Raw genomic sequence first — 16,067 nt, 5'->3', positions numbered from 1 at the left:
CCCACACACAATAAAAATTCCCCCCCAAACAAAGTATTTCATTAGAGATTATCAAACCCAACAGTTCTACCAATAAACTTCCCATTAAAATTTCTTTTAAAGGAGAGAAATAACATACCATGTGGTTATGAGAAAAAAAAATTTAAAGATAGACAAAAATGATGTGGTTTATATGTACATTTTTCTTGTAATTATCTGCCAAGAGTATCGTCTCACGTGCAGTAAGTTTTACAGCAGAATAGATTGTGGCTCGCTTAGCAATCTGAGAACTATTAAGCGATGCAGCAGCAGCACTGAAAGACAACTGTTGCTATGGTGTTACAGTTCCTAGGAAATATGATGCAGCTCTTTAGTATTTTTTCTCTTTCAGCCAAAGACACATTTCTTTTCCCTGACTTGGATAGCATCAATTACAGAAACAAAAGGGTTCTGTGTGCTGGACCAGCTTAAAAGGTCCATATAATTTCTACAAAAGAGCTCCTATCGTCCCTCATCCCCCAGAGAAGCCATGTATAGCCATTTTTCACAGATTATTCCTGTAATAGGAATAACTTGTGTGGTAAATTGGACAGTTTAGAAGTGATTTCCTCATCAGGGATATTCATGTCCAAAATGCATGGACCTTATTTCCTGATTGCTCCAATACACATCCCTTTCTCTTGCTACAGGTGGCTTGCAGTTCTACAGAGGGAGGAAGGGAGCAGAGGAAGCTTTTCCAGCTTCAAGTCACTCAAATAAGTATTTCTCAGCAGTTCAAGGCTTTCTTTCACTCCTTTCACTCCCAACACCTGCAGCCAGAAAATGTTCCCTACAGAGGTCAAAGCTGCTCAGTGCTCATTTAGATTTACAGTGGTCTATCACACTGTTTGCACTGGCAAAGGCGGATAAGATCTGCAAAAGAAAGGTAATGTCTTTCTGTCACATACAAGTACAGAAGATACAGGGGATCCATCTAGTGGAAATGGGCGAAAATCAAAGCCTTTGTTTTTTCCATAATAAGCCAAGAGAAGATAATGATCACACAAACATCTTTTTCCAACTAATTTCTATCATAACTAACATGCCTCTACAAAAGTCTTTCTCTGGGTTTTAGCTCAGTCTTCCTCCAGAAACCTCTGCAGGGCAAGACAAGACATGAATCAAGGTCTCCCAAGTGGAGCCTGTATTACTTAGAAATGAAAAGGGAAAAAAAAAATCCCTTATCAACAAAATACAGAAGATTAATTCAAACGTAAAATAACCTACATAGGTCCCTGCATCTATGAACTGGAAATTGTTCTTGCTCTGGTAAATGCAACCAAAATCTGATGATGCTTTAAGAATGACGCTCGTAAATCAACACCCACATCAGTCTGGTAACGATGATTTCAAAAGCAACGTCACTGTAGTTCACATTCTCATCTTGCCTACTGTGAGGGACAGAAAGCCTGTAGGTAGTTTTGAACCATTTTTGGTTTATTAAGAAGAAGGTGGAGCCTGCGATAGCTGTTCTCAAACTGAACTGTCAAGTTGGAGGGGTACAAGAGAGCAGTCCCTGTCTACAGCAGCTCCAGATGGTGAAACCAGCTCCTTTCTGTGGGTGATATGAATTGCAGGGGGAAGGCTACAGCAGGAAAAGAAGGCCTGGAATGATTTCCAGGTGCGAAGCCTCATTTCTAAATACAGGTGTATGGTGCAGGAGTGAAGAGAACCTGTATTTAAAATATCAGGTCTCTACTAACTTCTCACAACCCAGCTGTTACAACACAGCTGGATGTTGTGTGTCTGTGTTCACATTGTAAAGGATAACAAGCATGCAATTTTTTAGAAATACCTGGATTGTCAAAGCATTGTGCATCATCAATTAAGAAACAGTTTCCTGTAAATTCCAATGCTCTGATATGAGCTGATTTCATCTTATTTCAGCTTGTAAATTTTCAGACTTCGTGCATGACATGGAATATAAGACAGTAATTTGGGATGATCTTGCAGTCAGCACAAAAATGCTAATCAAGCCGTAATGCTATTACTAAAGAAAACCGCATTAAAAAGTACCAAATAAAACATTGAGCAATCTGTGAAGTAGTCCCAGGAGCCTGATTCTCACACTTGTCCCAATCTACATTAAATTATTCTTTTCTTCTAAAAGGTTTTGCTTCTTTGAGTTTATACGGTCGTTCTCTTACTCTGCAGCGAGCTGAAAAGCTAGGAAACAAGCTCATGCAGTCATGAGTGTTAGTAATCAGGAACACTGAAAGGCAGATGTTTCTCAGTTTCACCTTTAACAAACAGTCAAAAATTCATATTCCATATAAAGCTCCCACCCTTTTAGTTTAGGCTGTAACACCCTTTACCTTGCAAGTGTCACTAATAGCATGGACAAAGATCTGATGGTTTCAGTAGTTACGTCCATCTGCAATATTATAGTCTATTGTCTTACCCTCATTCTCCCTCATAAAAGTAGTACATTGCTCAACATTTTTATTTTGGAAACTCGCAGGCAACCGGATGGCCTGAGAAATGATCCTGGAAAGATACCAGTTCAGACTCCAAATATATATTTTTCCTTTATGATGCTGTTAATAACAAAAAAAATGAGTGACATCTAATTCCTCTGTTTAAAAATAACTGCACAGGAAGATGAAAATATAGTATTATAATGGGATGGTACTTTTCATCTCTGGAGTATCTGGAAAAGGTCAGTTGAGGCTGAAAGACTTGTTCAGTACATGTAAAATTGTTTGATCTGTATCTAGAACAGAAAACCTACTTATTTACGTAAATTAATGAGCAACTGTATATACAACACAGCACAACAACCCATCAAAAAGCTAGATGGGCTACAGGAACACAAAATAGCAATGGGTCAAATCAGAGCGTCTCTCTGGGAAATACAGGGCTCTCTCTGCTCCGTGTCCCCTTCCAGGCGTCCCCTTCTTTTGTGTGAAATTTGCACTCCTGTCCCTTTTTCTTATTATCCATCTCTCAGGCAGTTGACTGCATGTTTTCAGCTTTGCAAAGAGGTTACTTTTGGCTTTCTCCAGAGGAAGGGGCATTTTGGGGAAGTACTAGTCTAAAATTTTCTTCTTTACATATTGCAAAATATCCCTCTATGTCTGTCTTTAGAGGCAACACATCAGACAAAGGGCTGAGTTCAAACACTTAAGGTTTCTCATAGCTGATCCTGAAAGGGTTTGTCCGTATACCAAATTACAACTTCACAATTCAGCCATCAAAAGCAGTAATTTCATTGTCTAAACTACTTTTGAAATCTCCTTTCTGAAAAGCAGTTCATCTTCCCAAAAAAGACAAGTTCTTGAACCAAAAATTGTTTCACAGCTTTAAAAAGAGAGGCCTGCAATCTAAGGACTATATCATACCTATCATTTGTATATTACTGTTACTTACTGGTAGAACACAGAATGTGGTATTTTTGCATGTGCTTATATAGTGTATACATTTTATGAAACCAAAGTTATTTGTTTACTGGTGGAAATGTAAAACATGGCAATTGTATTTTGCCCTAAGTCTAAACATAAGAGTAAGTTATATTTTACTGTCCCTTTTGGTCAGTTTTCCATCTCAAAGAAGGATTCCTACCATGAAGTTCCTTACAATGATGTATGTTTTTTACCCTGTTTATCGAACCAACTCAGATCTGCCATGAGACGATCAGCTGCTGGCCTGGGCTGAAATCTTCTCTCAAACCCTTCTGCAAAGGCTTGAAATGATATCTTATGAGACATTTCTTGGGGGAAGGGAAGGGAGGAGATGTAGGAGTGAAAAATTAAGGCTCAGCCAACCCTACTGAAGCTGCACCTTTAAAATGCAATCTGAATCCAATTAAGAAAAGGATGAATAATTAACTTTGGCAGCCTGAGTGTTTCAGAGACATTAAAACGCTGGCCTTGGCTGATGAAGCTAATGGTTTTAATTGCCTCCAGAAAGGCTGCTGAAATTCAATTTCAGTCCAGTGAGGCCTTTATTTATATATTAAACAATAATAACAATACAAATCTCTGTTTTCCTTCAGCTTGCCAAGCACTTTGTTAGGTACATAACATTATGTTTTTTTCAAATTAACATCTGTGTTTAGTTCAGGAGGCTCAGTCTACTCACCGAGACCACAGGAACAATTTTGGTGGGGCCATACTTAATGGCACTGCACAATCCCTTCTCACAGAAAAAAAAATTCTAACTTAATTCAGAGACTTCTTTTCTCAAGTCACAATGTATCAGATACCGCAAGTTTAGAGAAAAAAAGGCCTCTGAGAGTCACGCTTTGCAGTGCAATCATCTTTATCAGCCATTTCCAGCAGAACTGCTTTTGAATTCCCATTCTCTATTAACTCCACAACTCCTAGTGATCAGCAATAAAGTGCTACAAAAGGGGCTTTTCAGGATTAAAGGTACGTTTTCGTACAGCCAGCCCAGCCTGGTGGCTGCCTATTTAAAACTTTTCACTGTGACATGAAAAATTTAGAATTTTCCAAAGATCTCTGCCAAGGTATTAATTAGTATTTTTAAAAGCCCAGTAGTTCTGGGCAAGATGTCATCAAACAGTAGGTAATCTGCTCATTATAAATCGCATGCAGCAAGTTTTTAGTTCAAATGAAGCCTGAAGGAAGCATGGCAGGGAGGAAGGACTCAAGTTGTGAAGTGGTACAATAATAAAGTTTGGGGATCAGAAAAGCAGTTATTTGCAAGTTCTTCCTCATATCTCTGTGTAGCACTAAGCAGTGTGGTTTTTCTGCCTTCATTTCAGGCCTAAGACTTGCAGTGTTTCTCAAGAAATGGCAAATATGATATTTACAGCAGACTATCCTCTGTGAAACTGAAAACTGAAGGAGCTACTTTTGCCCATACACCTAAGACTTTCACATCTGTTTTCTACTTTCTGTTCCAGCAAGAGCAGACTCATCCTATTCTCCAATTAACAACCAAACCGAAGTCCATCGGAGAGGGCTACGAGGAGAATAAAACCCAGCGTGGGTCCAGCAGGCTCTTGCAGGCAGAGAAATGATGGTCTCTTGCCAGGCTCTGAGGCTGAGATTTTTCAGAGCAGTTCAGGATAATTAAATACCCAGCTCCCACTAAAATTCAATGACAATTAGTATGTCTACCTCCCTCATCCCAGGCTTGGGCTTTGATTCAGAAATGTCCATTTCTATTCAGGACTGCATTTAGCTGTGGCTTGCACCGCAGCCAAGAAGTCTCCAGGTATCCAGCCCTGAATTTCCCCTACAGCGCGCTTTAGGGAGAAAGCGCATAAAAAGGCCAATACTGGAGACAGACTGAACTCAAGAGTACAGAGTGACTCCGTTTAAAGACATTCAGCAGAGAACAGTGATGGATAAAGGTGCAGTATCATAACATTTTTATACTGCATGGGGAAATCCTTTAGTCAGGAAGAAGACCTAGCTGCCAAATGGCTCAGTGCTTTCATTTTCACCGTAGAAAGGAAGCCTATTTTATTTTGTTAAGTATTCTGATTAAAATAGAGTCCTGTTTCATGCTCCTCAAACAAAAGAGTTCTTTTGACCATTCTAGCACTCTTAAATATTTGTCCTGTTCCAAAATAAAAAGTCATTTTTTATTCTCCTCTGCTGAGTGAAATTCAGTAACTGCCAAACAATTCTCTAAGGAATTTGAGGGGTTTAGTCTCCTGCAGCATTAGTCCAACTTTTCCCATGTAATTCTATGGGATTAAGGACAGAACCAGAAACTCTCCTATTTCCTCCCATTAAAATCAACAGAGCTGTACTGGCATAGGAATGGAATAGCAAAACTATGAACAACCGCTCTGAGTTAAAAATCAAGATGAGTGCTCAATTTTCAGGAAAGATGAGCATGAGCATAGGAAGGACAAAAGAAATATGATGCACAATCATACTGTGAACACATCAGTGAGATGTGTTCCTCCTTGGGGACAACACTCACTGCAATAAAATGGAGGGGGAAGTGGAGAGAGTGAGAAAGAGCAAAGAAAGTTTACAAAGCAGTTCTAGAATAAACACATAGGCTGATTTGTCTTTGTTCATCTGATGGGTAAGGGCTGTCTAAACTGTGTGTAGAGATCTCTTCAGTTAAATAAACTGTCGACGGTAAAAAAAAAAGGACCAAAAAAATTGCAATGCCTATCCAATTTTTAAATATGCAACACAAAAGAAAAATTACTGGACTAAGGCATTATTCTTTTTATGTTTCCAGCAATGAAAAGCATGCTGAGAAAAGTAATTATATTAAAATTACAAAACAGCAGAAATCGGAGAATGCCACGTTATTTCCATTTCATTGTCCTATTAGAGTGTATAATCTGAACCTCAGCTGGCTGAAAAATTTAAGACAAAAGGTTATCATTTCAGATTGTTATTTTAATGCCCCCTGAGCGCAATGTTTGATTAATAACTGCAATATTGGATTTAGGAAAAGAATGCTCCAAACTTACAAATTACACACCTATCCCCCTTATTTTTAAAGCATTTCACAATATTAGGACATTTTCAAAACAGCCTTTATAAACACGGAGAGACGCATTTTGTTTTGTCAGCCATACATCGTCAAAACTTGCTGTCAAACTCAGCTCTAACAGTGAAAAATAAAATAAAAACACACATTTTGCCCCAAAGAAAAAATTTGGGATGCCTTTCCTGTTGTAAATAGAACCTCACAGCCAAATCCGCAAGCCTTTTCAAAATCCTGGGCTCCCTAAAGATGCTGTGGATTGTCTCTATAGCTCCAGCAGCAAGATCAGACATTCTTAAATATTTTTCCCTTTATAAACGCTTCTCTGCTTTCAAGGCCATTGGTAGGCAGCTTGAACTATATTGATTGATCCTCCCTTCTGAATTATGGAACAAGAGCTACAAACAGGATGAAAAACAAAGTCATTTCTAGCTTTGGAAATGCAGAAAATATGTTTAAAAACCCGAACAATTTCTACCACAGATTGTACGACAGTATTACTTTGCTGGAAATGTCCATCCACATGTGAACTTTATACTAGTCATTTTTCTACCCTCACAGTTGGAAAAGACAGAAAGAGGAAAAAACAGGAGAAAAAACCCCCAAAACAATTTAAGAGAATGGTCTAAGAGCCATAAATATTACAGTTGTGTCCCGCACTGGTCACTTGGGGAAGGGGGACCCGAACCTCAAACTCTATTTTGCTGTGGAAGACAATGATTTCCCCTTTAAAATGATTTTTGAACTCTGGGTCCCCAGGTGTCCACCATCCTTTTGTTGAAATGACATTTATGTGGCAGATGGTACAAATAGCCTGGCATGCTTTGTGGTTGTTGGATCACTATAAAAATAAAAACTGCCAGATGGCTGGCATGTTTCCTGGCAGGAGCATAGGGCCCCACTGACTGATGAGAGGAAGTAAAGCTGCCCAAAATAAAATAATAGCGTCTGAATTTTCTTTGGAGTTGAAAAGCTTTTGAAATGCAGCTTAGTCCATGTTAGGTTTGATTCCTGCTGTCTAGGAAGCACCTTGTGACGTCCCTCCATCTGACTGCGGTCACGTCTCTCCTTTGGATTTCAGCCCTGCCCCCCGCCGCGGGAACGGGACCTCTGCCTCCCCCAGCGATTTCCCCCTCCGCGGGAGGTACGGCTGGGTGCTGGGTGCAGGATATGGCCTTGCAGGTTGAGATGTCCCCAGGTTCTGCGCCAGCAGAGGATGCCTGCTTGAGGGAACATCTCATCTCCCATCCGCTGCTGTTCCTGCCCAGGTCCTAGCCTGCAGCACAGCGGAGGACTGTTGTACTACAGTACTACAAGAAAAGCACCACAGGGAGCGCATCACCCTGCGTGCCCTCTGCTTGGACTTTCTCCAGAAGCAGCAAACAAAAACCAGTGTAAACACATCAGGCTAAATGGATTATTTATTTTTCCTACCGCAGCGATATTAAGGCACCATTGTCTCCCTAACTATAACATTGCAGGGCAGCTGGCAGTACAGGTTTGTTCTGGCTGCACCAGACGAAGCAAAAGCTGGAATGCTGTTCTCTGGATCAAGGAAGGAGAAGGACAGACACGAACAACCCCCAAGAGTGCAGCTTTAGCAATGATTTTCTATAAAGGACTTTTTTTACTCTACCTCAGTTTCCCCCATCAGAAAGAGAAGCTTGGTCAGCGCAAGGAGTTTCCCAGAGGAGGGGTACACGAATTAGTTAATAGCTGCACAACTACTCTGAACGTCCCACTGACACGTTTTGTTGGGGAGATGCAACTGTAAAATTCGCAATCTTCCTAACTTGATCAGAGTTGTGAAAAGACTTCTCAACAGAGTTTCCAAATTCTGACTGTGTGCTGACCTTAATTACATCCATGCAACTTCACGAAGGTAATCAAGGGCTGGCCAAACAGGAACATTCTGCTCATCTTCAGTCATATTTTACCTTCAATTAACTTATTTATTCATTTAAACCAGTTGATGATCACTAATCTCCAAAACTCTGAATAAATGCTACCATTTCTCAAGTTAAAACCTACATGATAAATGAATCTCAGCAAGCAAGCATGAATTTGGGCCAGCCGTGATACACACGTAACAGCAGAGTGATAAAGACACAAATAATTTCGGCATTCTACATGGGCCAATTCATCAGCAGGCTAACAGGTCAGTGCCAGGCTGACATCTGAGCACCACATGGCTGTAAGTTTTTCCAAGATGGTTATTTCATTCCTGAAATAAACTTGTTACAACTATAAATGCCCTGCATCACTGAAAGCAGCTAAACTGCATACATGGCTCTCAAGCTAATCAGCAGTATTGTTCGTACCGTTCTTTCACAATCACTGTGACTTTAGTGCATTCTAGCTCTTGCTGAAACTAATATAAAATCTGGATTAGTGTTCAACTACACTTGTAATCTGAGCTCGGATTTAGCTAATTCACAGCATTCAAAGTTCTTTTTTTTCCACACACTGCTGTATAGCACACAGATATGAGTGGAGGTTCATTTTTCACATTTAAGTTAAAATTCCAGAATTTAAATTTTTTCTTTGTGATTTCTCTCTTTCAATTTCTTTCTCTGAAATATTGGAATAAAAATGCTTTTTCATCTCAGCTGATTTCAGTCTCTGGAGATTACTTCCAGCTGGCATACAGCAGAATAGCAAATGAATTAATCTAACCTGTTTTGAGTAAAGATCAAGAAGAAAAATCAAGAACTGGCAGCTTGTTCTTAAGAACTTTCTTGCATTTCTATGCTCCCTGGAAATTAGACCCACCTGACAGTTTACTCCATAAACATCTAACAATTTGTCAGCATTCCTCATCTTGCAATACTTCAAGTATTCAAGAGAAAGCACCGTCAGATGTGAGATATCCTACAATTTTGTTCCTACAAATGTCTCACCAAAACAAAATGAAATCTATGTGAGACATTGTAATTCCTCCCCAAGCCAGGTGCGTAAATTATTAACATAGTCCTGTACCTTATAATAAAATTGCAATAATAAAGAATCTTGAGAATACATAAAGGCCTTTATGCCCACAAGAAATGCACAAACTGTGTAAATATACATAGAGATCTGCTGGATACTGGTGAAAGCGTGAAAATGAACTGGACCAGTACTAGCAGGAAGGGAGGCACTGGGGCAGGTCCACAGTGCACCAAAGTTGACAAGGTCCAGATCAAGCTATTGTTCTGTAAGTGGATAAAGCTAGACTTAACCATGCGAAGAAACAAAGAGAGGGAGTTAAGCAAGGAGATTCTTGCTCAAATTTAGCATAACTCACAAGAAAATGTCACCATCCTTGACACATAGTTATCACACGAGCTCAGCTCTCTGGTCAGTAGAAATGCTCACCAACAAGTATTTAATGTGGCAAGTTACTTCTGAGGAAGGTCACTTATTTTCAGTATTTGTTCCTTAGAGACACCTTGGCTCCTTCTGAACTCAGAGAGTATGCTGTACTCTGGTTGTGAACAGCAACTTTAAAAAACTGCGATGTCTCATTAATAGAAAGCTTATGTTTGGGGAAGGGGGGGAGCTTAAGCAAAAAAGAAACTCAGTCTCATGAAGGGGAGCTGAGAGAGTCAGAACACTAATCTCACTGAACTGGTCTCAAAAGTTCATGGATTTCCACATCAACGGTGTTCTCCCTAGGGATGTTCTCCCAGGTCTGAAGCTGCCGCATATATACTGGTCTGCATTATATCCCTTTAGAATTGTCAATAACCACCTCTTTGTTTTTTTATTATTTTCTGTGCATCTGCCCGCCTTTCTGCAAGGGGTGGTAGAACTATTGATACCTGGGTTTGCTGTTCTGCTGACCGGTGCATTCGGTTAAAGGCTGTTATGGTGCCCTTGGAGAGGGTGTCTGCCTGTTTGTGCTACCCTGAGAGCTGCACTTTTCTGTATGATGGAGAGAAAGGGAAATGATACTTTCCATAGGAGAATGGAAGTACAAAGCACCCAAAGTAGAATTCCCATGAAGAATGAAGTCAGGTTTTTTGTACAAAAATACAGCTTTTGATGAAAACCTCTCCAGTTTTCAGCCAATCCATTTCCAATAGTTTATCTATATTTTTCATGAAAAGCAGACCCCTTTTTGTAAGAAACAGAATCTAGACAAAAAATAAACGTTCTGTCAAAAACCGTGTTCACATGGAAAAAATTCATCCAGTTCTATTTATATGGCCACAGATATATAATAGCTATATAAATAGAGCTGTTCAAATGTAGGCAATTGCATACTCCCACCCTCTCTTTTTCTTTTCTCTTGCCATTTATGAAAAAAAAAAAAGTTCAAGATCAAATATAACATCATTGCAAAAATTTCTTAGAGCACTGACAATCTAGTATTCCAATAGGTGATTTATATGGGCCCTTTGAACCTTGGCTCATGAATTTCAGAACATGGTGAATAAACACATATATGTGTTTAAAATCCACAGCATTTTAACATTTACTTAACAGGGTTCCAAGGACGCCTGGGAGAAGTTTCCAGTTGTCTAGTTGATTCAGTAGGCTCTATTGCTTAGACATGTGAAGCAAATACTTAGCAAATGTTTTAGGAATTTGTAATGGAGCATAGTCTGCTCATATAGCTCAAAAGCCGGGCGGCTTGTCTTTGCTCAAATCCTAACTTCATGCCAATTACACAATGAAGATACCAATTTTTTTCACTGGTTAAAAAAATTAGTACCACAAGATAATCCTAAACAGTCAATTTAAAGGGTATCTCTTGATCAAAGATTTGGATGAGATTTTCTGATAAACTCTGAGAGAGGGACTACATAATCGCCAGACCAAAGGAACTGGAATTAAAGCACATTGACAGGATGACATCCTTCATTGGCTTGTTAGAGCCAACTTTACCTGAGACTCCACATGGGCCCACTCTCATTGCCACCTCGCTGTGACATCAAGCTTGTGCAGGTGATGGGAGTCGTGTTGAGGCATGGTTCAGGTTTAATGCTCCTCAGACCAGCGAACCCAAATTTCTCCATACTACAATGTATTTATAAATTCTGCCTATTGAGGTGCATGCAAAAATTGGTTTTAGGTGAACTTTAAGAGGTTAGAAATGTATGCATATTTTCTCCCTAGCCTGCACAATCTTCCACTGAAATCTGCAGCAAGCATTTTGAATTCTCATGGATTTGCACTAGGAACATATGGACTCTATACTGGAAATACTCCTCTCACCTTTCAGCGTTTCACTTTTCCTGCCAAAAATTTATAAATTCTCTCTTTTTTCTGTTCAGAAGTGGGATGTTAGGTAGAAGGAGCCAAAATACAACAGAAAGCTTCCTTTCAAAAATATCAAACTATTTTATACAGAATTTTACAGTACTATGTCACATATGGAAGATTTTTATGCATCAAAGTGACTATCTGTGTGTCTCACACATCCACATAACATCTCAGCAGCACTTTCATTTTGTTTTCTAAATTATCATGAAGGGGAAAAAAAGCAATGCAAAAACATTCTGCACAAACTTTGGCAGATGCAAATGCATTAGACCAAAAAGTTAAGAAAGTAGAAAATATTGATATAGAACCATTAAATGACTGTGAGGAACTGGACAGTCCATTCCTGTCCAGCCTTTCCTAGTTATGCGTTTCAGATCTCTTTAGGAAAGCTTGATTCCAAAGACTTTGATATGAAATATCTTTGATCTCCGATTACTAATATTGCATAATATTAAAACTTATTGCAGCATCCCATTAATCATGACAATCTCAAATCTGTTTATTTGGAAGTTAGACCTTTCAGAACTATTCCCTAGTGGAGAACTGACTAATCTTTAAATGGCATTTAATTGGTGGACGCCCTGTTTAATCCTGGCTAAATCTCCATATACTGCTCTTTAAAACAGGGTTAATAATAGCACATTTCTCCCATGCTACTTTTGTCTCACAAGATGGGAAGCTCTTCAGGCAAAGCTGCATTTTATTATCAGTAGGAAGAGTTCCTAGAAAAATGATACTTGGAAACCAGCTGGGTCATTAGGTGCTTTACAAGTAATAAAGATAATAGTGGTTAGATAAAAACTGGGTGACCTGAACAAGCTACCCCCCATCTTCAGGTGGTTAGACTAATACAAAGGGCTGTGGGTGTTAATTAAGCTCTTTGGATAGCAGACCATCTTGTTCTAAACTGTGACCCTGACTTTGATGGCATTTACACCATCTAACCAGGGTTACCAGGTGAGTAGTTGTGCTAACAGTATTACTGAATCAGTAACTACTAAGAGCAGTCTGGGATGATTCATTCCTTGAAAAGACTTTGGTGCTGCCTAGTGGTATAACCCTGATTAGAGTTCCCTTAGACTATAAGCTGACTTTTGTAGCTAGCTGCAGGAACCTCTGTGCCGCCTTCACGAGCACACGTAACCCATCCTGCAGCAGTAGCTGCTCTGCAAAGCTACTGCCTAAAAGAAGAGCAAACCCATCATTCAAACCAATTAACAGGATGCTGAGACATGGCCGTATAGTCAATGCATCCATGTCAACAGAGCTGACAAAACCCCTCTAGCTGTACCACAGAGGAGACAACGCTTGTTAGCAGCACACAGTGATAAATGTGACAGTAGGACTCCTACTGAAGGTCTTCTTCAGTCTGTCAATTTATATTATTAGGATGATGTTTGTAGAAAGCTGAGAATGTGCCAGAGAGTATAAATTTGACAGACAATTAGTCAATGTTTCTTTAAAGGTACGGTTTGTAAGTTATTTCTATTATACATTCATTATTTATTAACGAAGGGTTGTCTGAGCAGGGTTTCATCACTACCTCCATTGGATCCTCCCTGATGGTAGCACACCCAACTAAAGCGGTAAAGATGTATTTCTTATGCTCATGGCATTGGTGTCTGTTTGTCTGCTAAGATCCAGGATGGGGTTGACCTTGCCTCGTGCTGAGTTTTGGAGAGGGATTCCTTCAACAGGACAAACCAGCACTTCACCTGCAAGGAGCAGAAACTGCTCCATCTCTGAGGAAATCTCAAGGTATCGTAAGGTATCACGAAGAGAAGAAAACGTCTAGTGAAGAGAGCAATATGTTTGCTATCAAAGCTTCATCTGAAACCAGGGACGAGTATGCATAAGAAGCATAAGGTCCTGGATAAACAAGGAAAGTGTCATATTCCAGCTGAAAAGAGGCTTGCTTGATAACTCTTTGGTCAGAGGAACTGAGCATAGAGAAAACTATACATAAGGGGTTCACTCTCACTCAACACTAAAGCATCATTTTGTTTCTCATGCTCTTTCCACATAAGCCTCTGCTTGGCAACAAGGTGAAGAAACAGCAGTAAGGAGATATTTGGAAAGCTGGCAGAGATGATGGTAGGGGCCAGCTGGCAGCAGAGCTTGCTTCACATGGGCTTCAAGCTCAGCTGTCCATATTTCACAAGTCTACTTACCAAAACCCTTAAACAGCCACATCTCAGCTGTCTGTCTTGAAAACGAATCATAAAAGCCAGAGTCAGCTGTACAATGTCCTCTACTGCTTTTCCTGCCTAGTACTTTAAGAAATCATGCCAAAAGGGTGAGAATAAAGTAAAAAGAATTCCCACCTACCACAGATGTGTTTCATTTCATGCTCCATTTCGGTTCCCAAAAGTTTTAAAACATAAATATAGTCAAGAAGTATTAAAACATCATCCCAGAAAGCAAGATGTGGAATAAATCTGAGTTGGGCAAAAATGAGCCCAGTTTCAATCACTTGCTGATGTGGTGTAAGGATGCAACTGATGTATTTATGCTTCATTTCTAACAGACAGATTTACTCCTTTGCTTAATCTCACCTTCAGAGGCACCACTTGCATCAGAATGGCGAAGTTAGTGAGGTGGTTACAAAGACACACTGAGTAGTTGAGGTCCCCACTCTCACGCACACAACCTTCATTAGACCAAACACCAGTTCCATTGCTGCAAAGCACACAAAAATGGAACATAATCTCTGTCAAAATGCATCTTACCAGGTTAATTTGACATGCATTGTACTATACAGGTGATTAGAAGGTCTGAAAGCCATCTCAGGCTGGAGCATCCACAAACACTGGTAGTGTCTTCTCAATTCCATCATGAAAATAGTTAAGGAAAATATTGACCGGAACAGGGCCCAGATCAGACCCCTACATGAATGTCTCTAGAGATTTCTTCCCGGTTTTATAACCAATGAACGATAACTACATTTTTCCTTTATATTGTGCAACCCGTTTATGGCATTCCACCTAGACCCAAATTTCTGTATTCTGAGAACAATAATATCAGACAAGTCAATAATCTCGCAAAAATCAAAAAAGTCTGTGTATCATATCTGCTGCCTCTCCCCTATCCACTATCCCACTCATCCTGTTAAATTTGATTTCTAGTGACCCATACGCATCAATTGGTTTTTGTCATTTCATCCTCAGGGGTAGCCAGAGCAACTCCTGCTCCGTTGAGGATACGGCTGGGCTGGCTGTGTGTCCTGGTCCCAGGGCTGCGTGGAAAAGTGATCCACATGAGTTTGCTTCTTCCTGGAGCCAGGGAAACCCAGAAACCCCGTTGCTCTCACAGCCCTGCAGTGGAGTGGGGATGCAGAAGCCACGGCCACACATCTGAGGGGGCTCAGGCACCGTAGGTCACCAACCCAAACTACCTGCTTCTTAAACCACTTATTACTTTTGATATTATTCTGGGTCCTGAAGCTACGCTGAATGATCTGTATTTTTCTTGGTGCTTATTTTAAAGATAGGTATTACCTCACCATTCCGCTGTCCTTTGAGACCTCTTTGAGTTCTCAGAGAGAGACTGTTGTAGGTCAGAAACAAACTGCTTGTTCTTTAACTACCACACACTAGGGAATAAGACCATCTTGACACAAATAAAATTCATTTGGAAGGACAGATTTCATATTTCAGTTTGTATCCCGAGGCAAAGCCTCAAGGGCCCAAGCCCCAGTGGAAAACAGTATAGGAACGATGCCCCAGTCATATTAATTCGCTTCAGTAAAACCTGTTTCTAATTTATTGTAATTTGTGAGTAACCATAACAACAAGTAACTGCCAACAGCTGGGACAGTTCAACATACTTGAAACAAAACTTCAATAAAACAATTACAGTGACCTTCCCATGTGCATGCTGGATAGGAGGGATCACAACATAGCGGGCCACTGCTACATCAATTAAGCTTATACCATTATGGCTCAAAACCTGTTAAACCCCATGAAATTCAAAATTCACTATCTGCATTCTTTCTGAATTGATTCAGTAAGAGAAGCATGTTTGGAAATCAAAACCAGATTAAATATATTCAGAGCTAAAAAAAAAAAAAAAAAAGAGCTACTGCTTTTACATAGTTCCTATTTTCTGAGTGCAATTTAAGGTGATATTTATGGTCCTTTTACTCTAATTTTTGTTCAGGGGCATAGTATTTCCTTGTTGCATGCATTGGCCAAAATTCACAGCTCTGAAATACTGATCACACATGGTGTTGTGACATAGGCACAGATCCAGTGAAAACAATGGCTCTGCTGGAGGTTTGCCATCTTAAAACATCCAAGCATCTGCCCAAGTGGACATACTCCTGAACCAAGATAAGCACGATTTTTATCAGTTTGCTGTTTTGATTCCAAAATTTT

At 39.8% G+C, this 16,067-nt stretch overlaps 1 protein-coding gene across 4 annotated transcripts in view; it reads right to left on the bottom strand.

The window, feature by feature from the left end:
* Positions 1-16,067, bottom strand: part of ADGRD1 (adhesion G protein-coupled receptor D1) — a 157,800-nt gene that overhangs the window by 57,980 nt on the left and 83,753 nt on the right. For all 4 annotated transcript variants that reach the window (XM_075041457.1, XM_075041458.1, XM_075041459.1 and 1 more), the window contains one exon: positions 14,247-14,370. In XM_075041457.1, the coding sequence (XP_074897558.1) occupies positions 14,247-14,370 (124 nt within the window). The remainder of the gene's footprint in view (positions 1-14,246; positions 14,371-16,067) is intronic.

This window comes from Buteo buteo, chromosome 11 (genome assembly GCF_964188355.1).
Source record: "Buteo buteo chromosome 11, bButBut1.hap1.1, whole genome shotgun sequence".
Taxonomy (NCBI): Eukaryota; Metazoa; Chordata; class Aves; order Accipitriformes; family Accipitridae; genus Buteo; species Buteo buteo.
The sequence above is the reverse complement of the archived record's forward strand: the minus strand, read 5'-3'. Positions and strand labels throughout refer to the sequence as shown.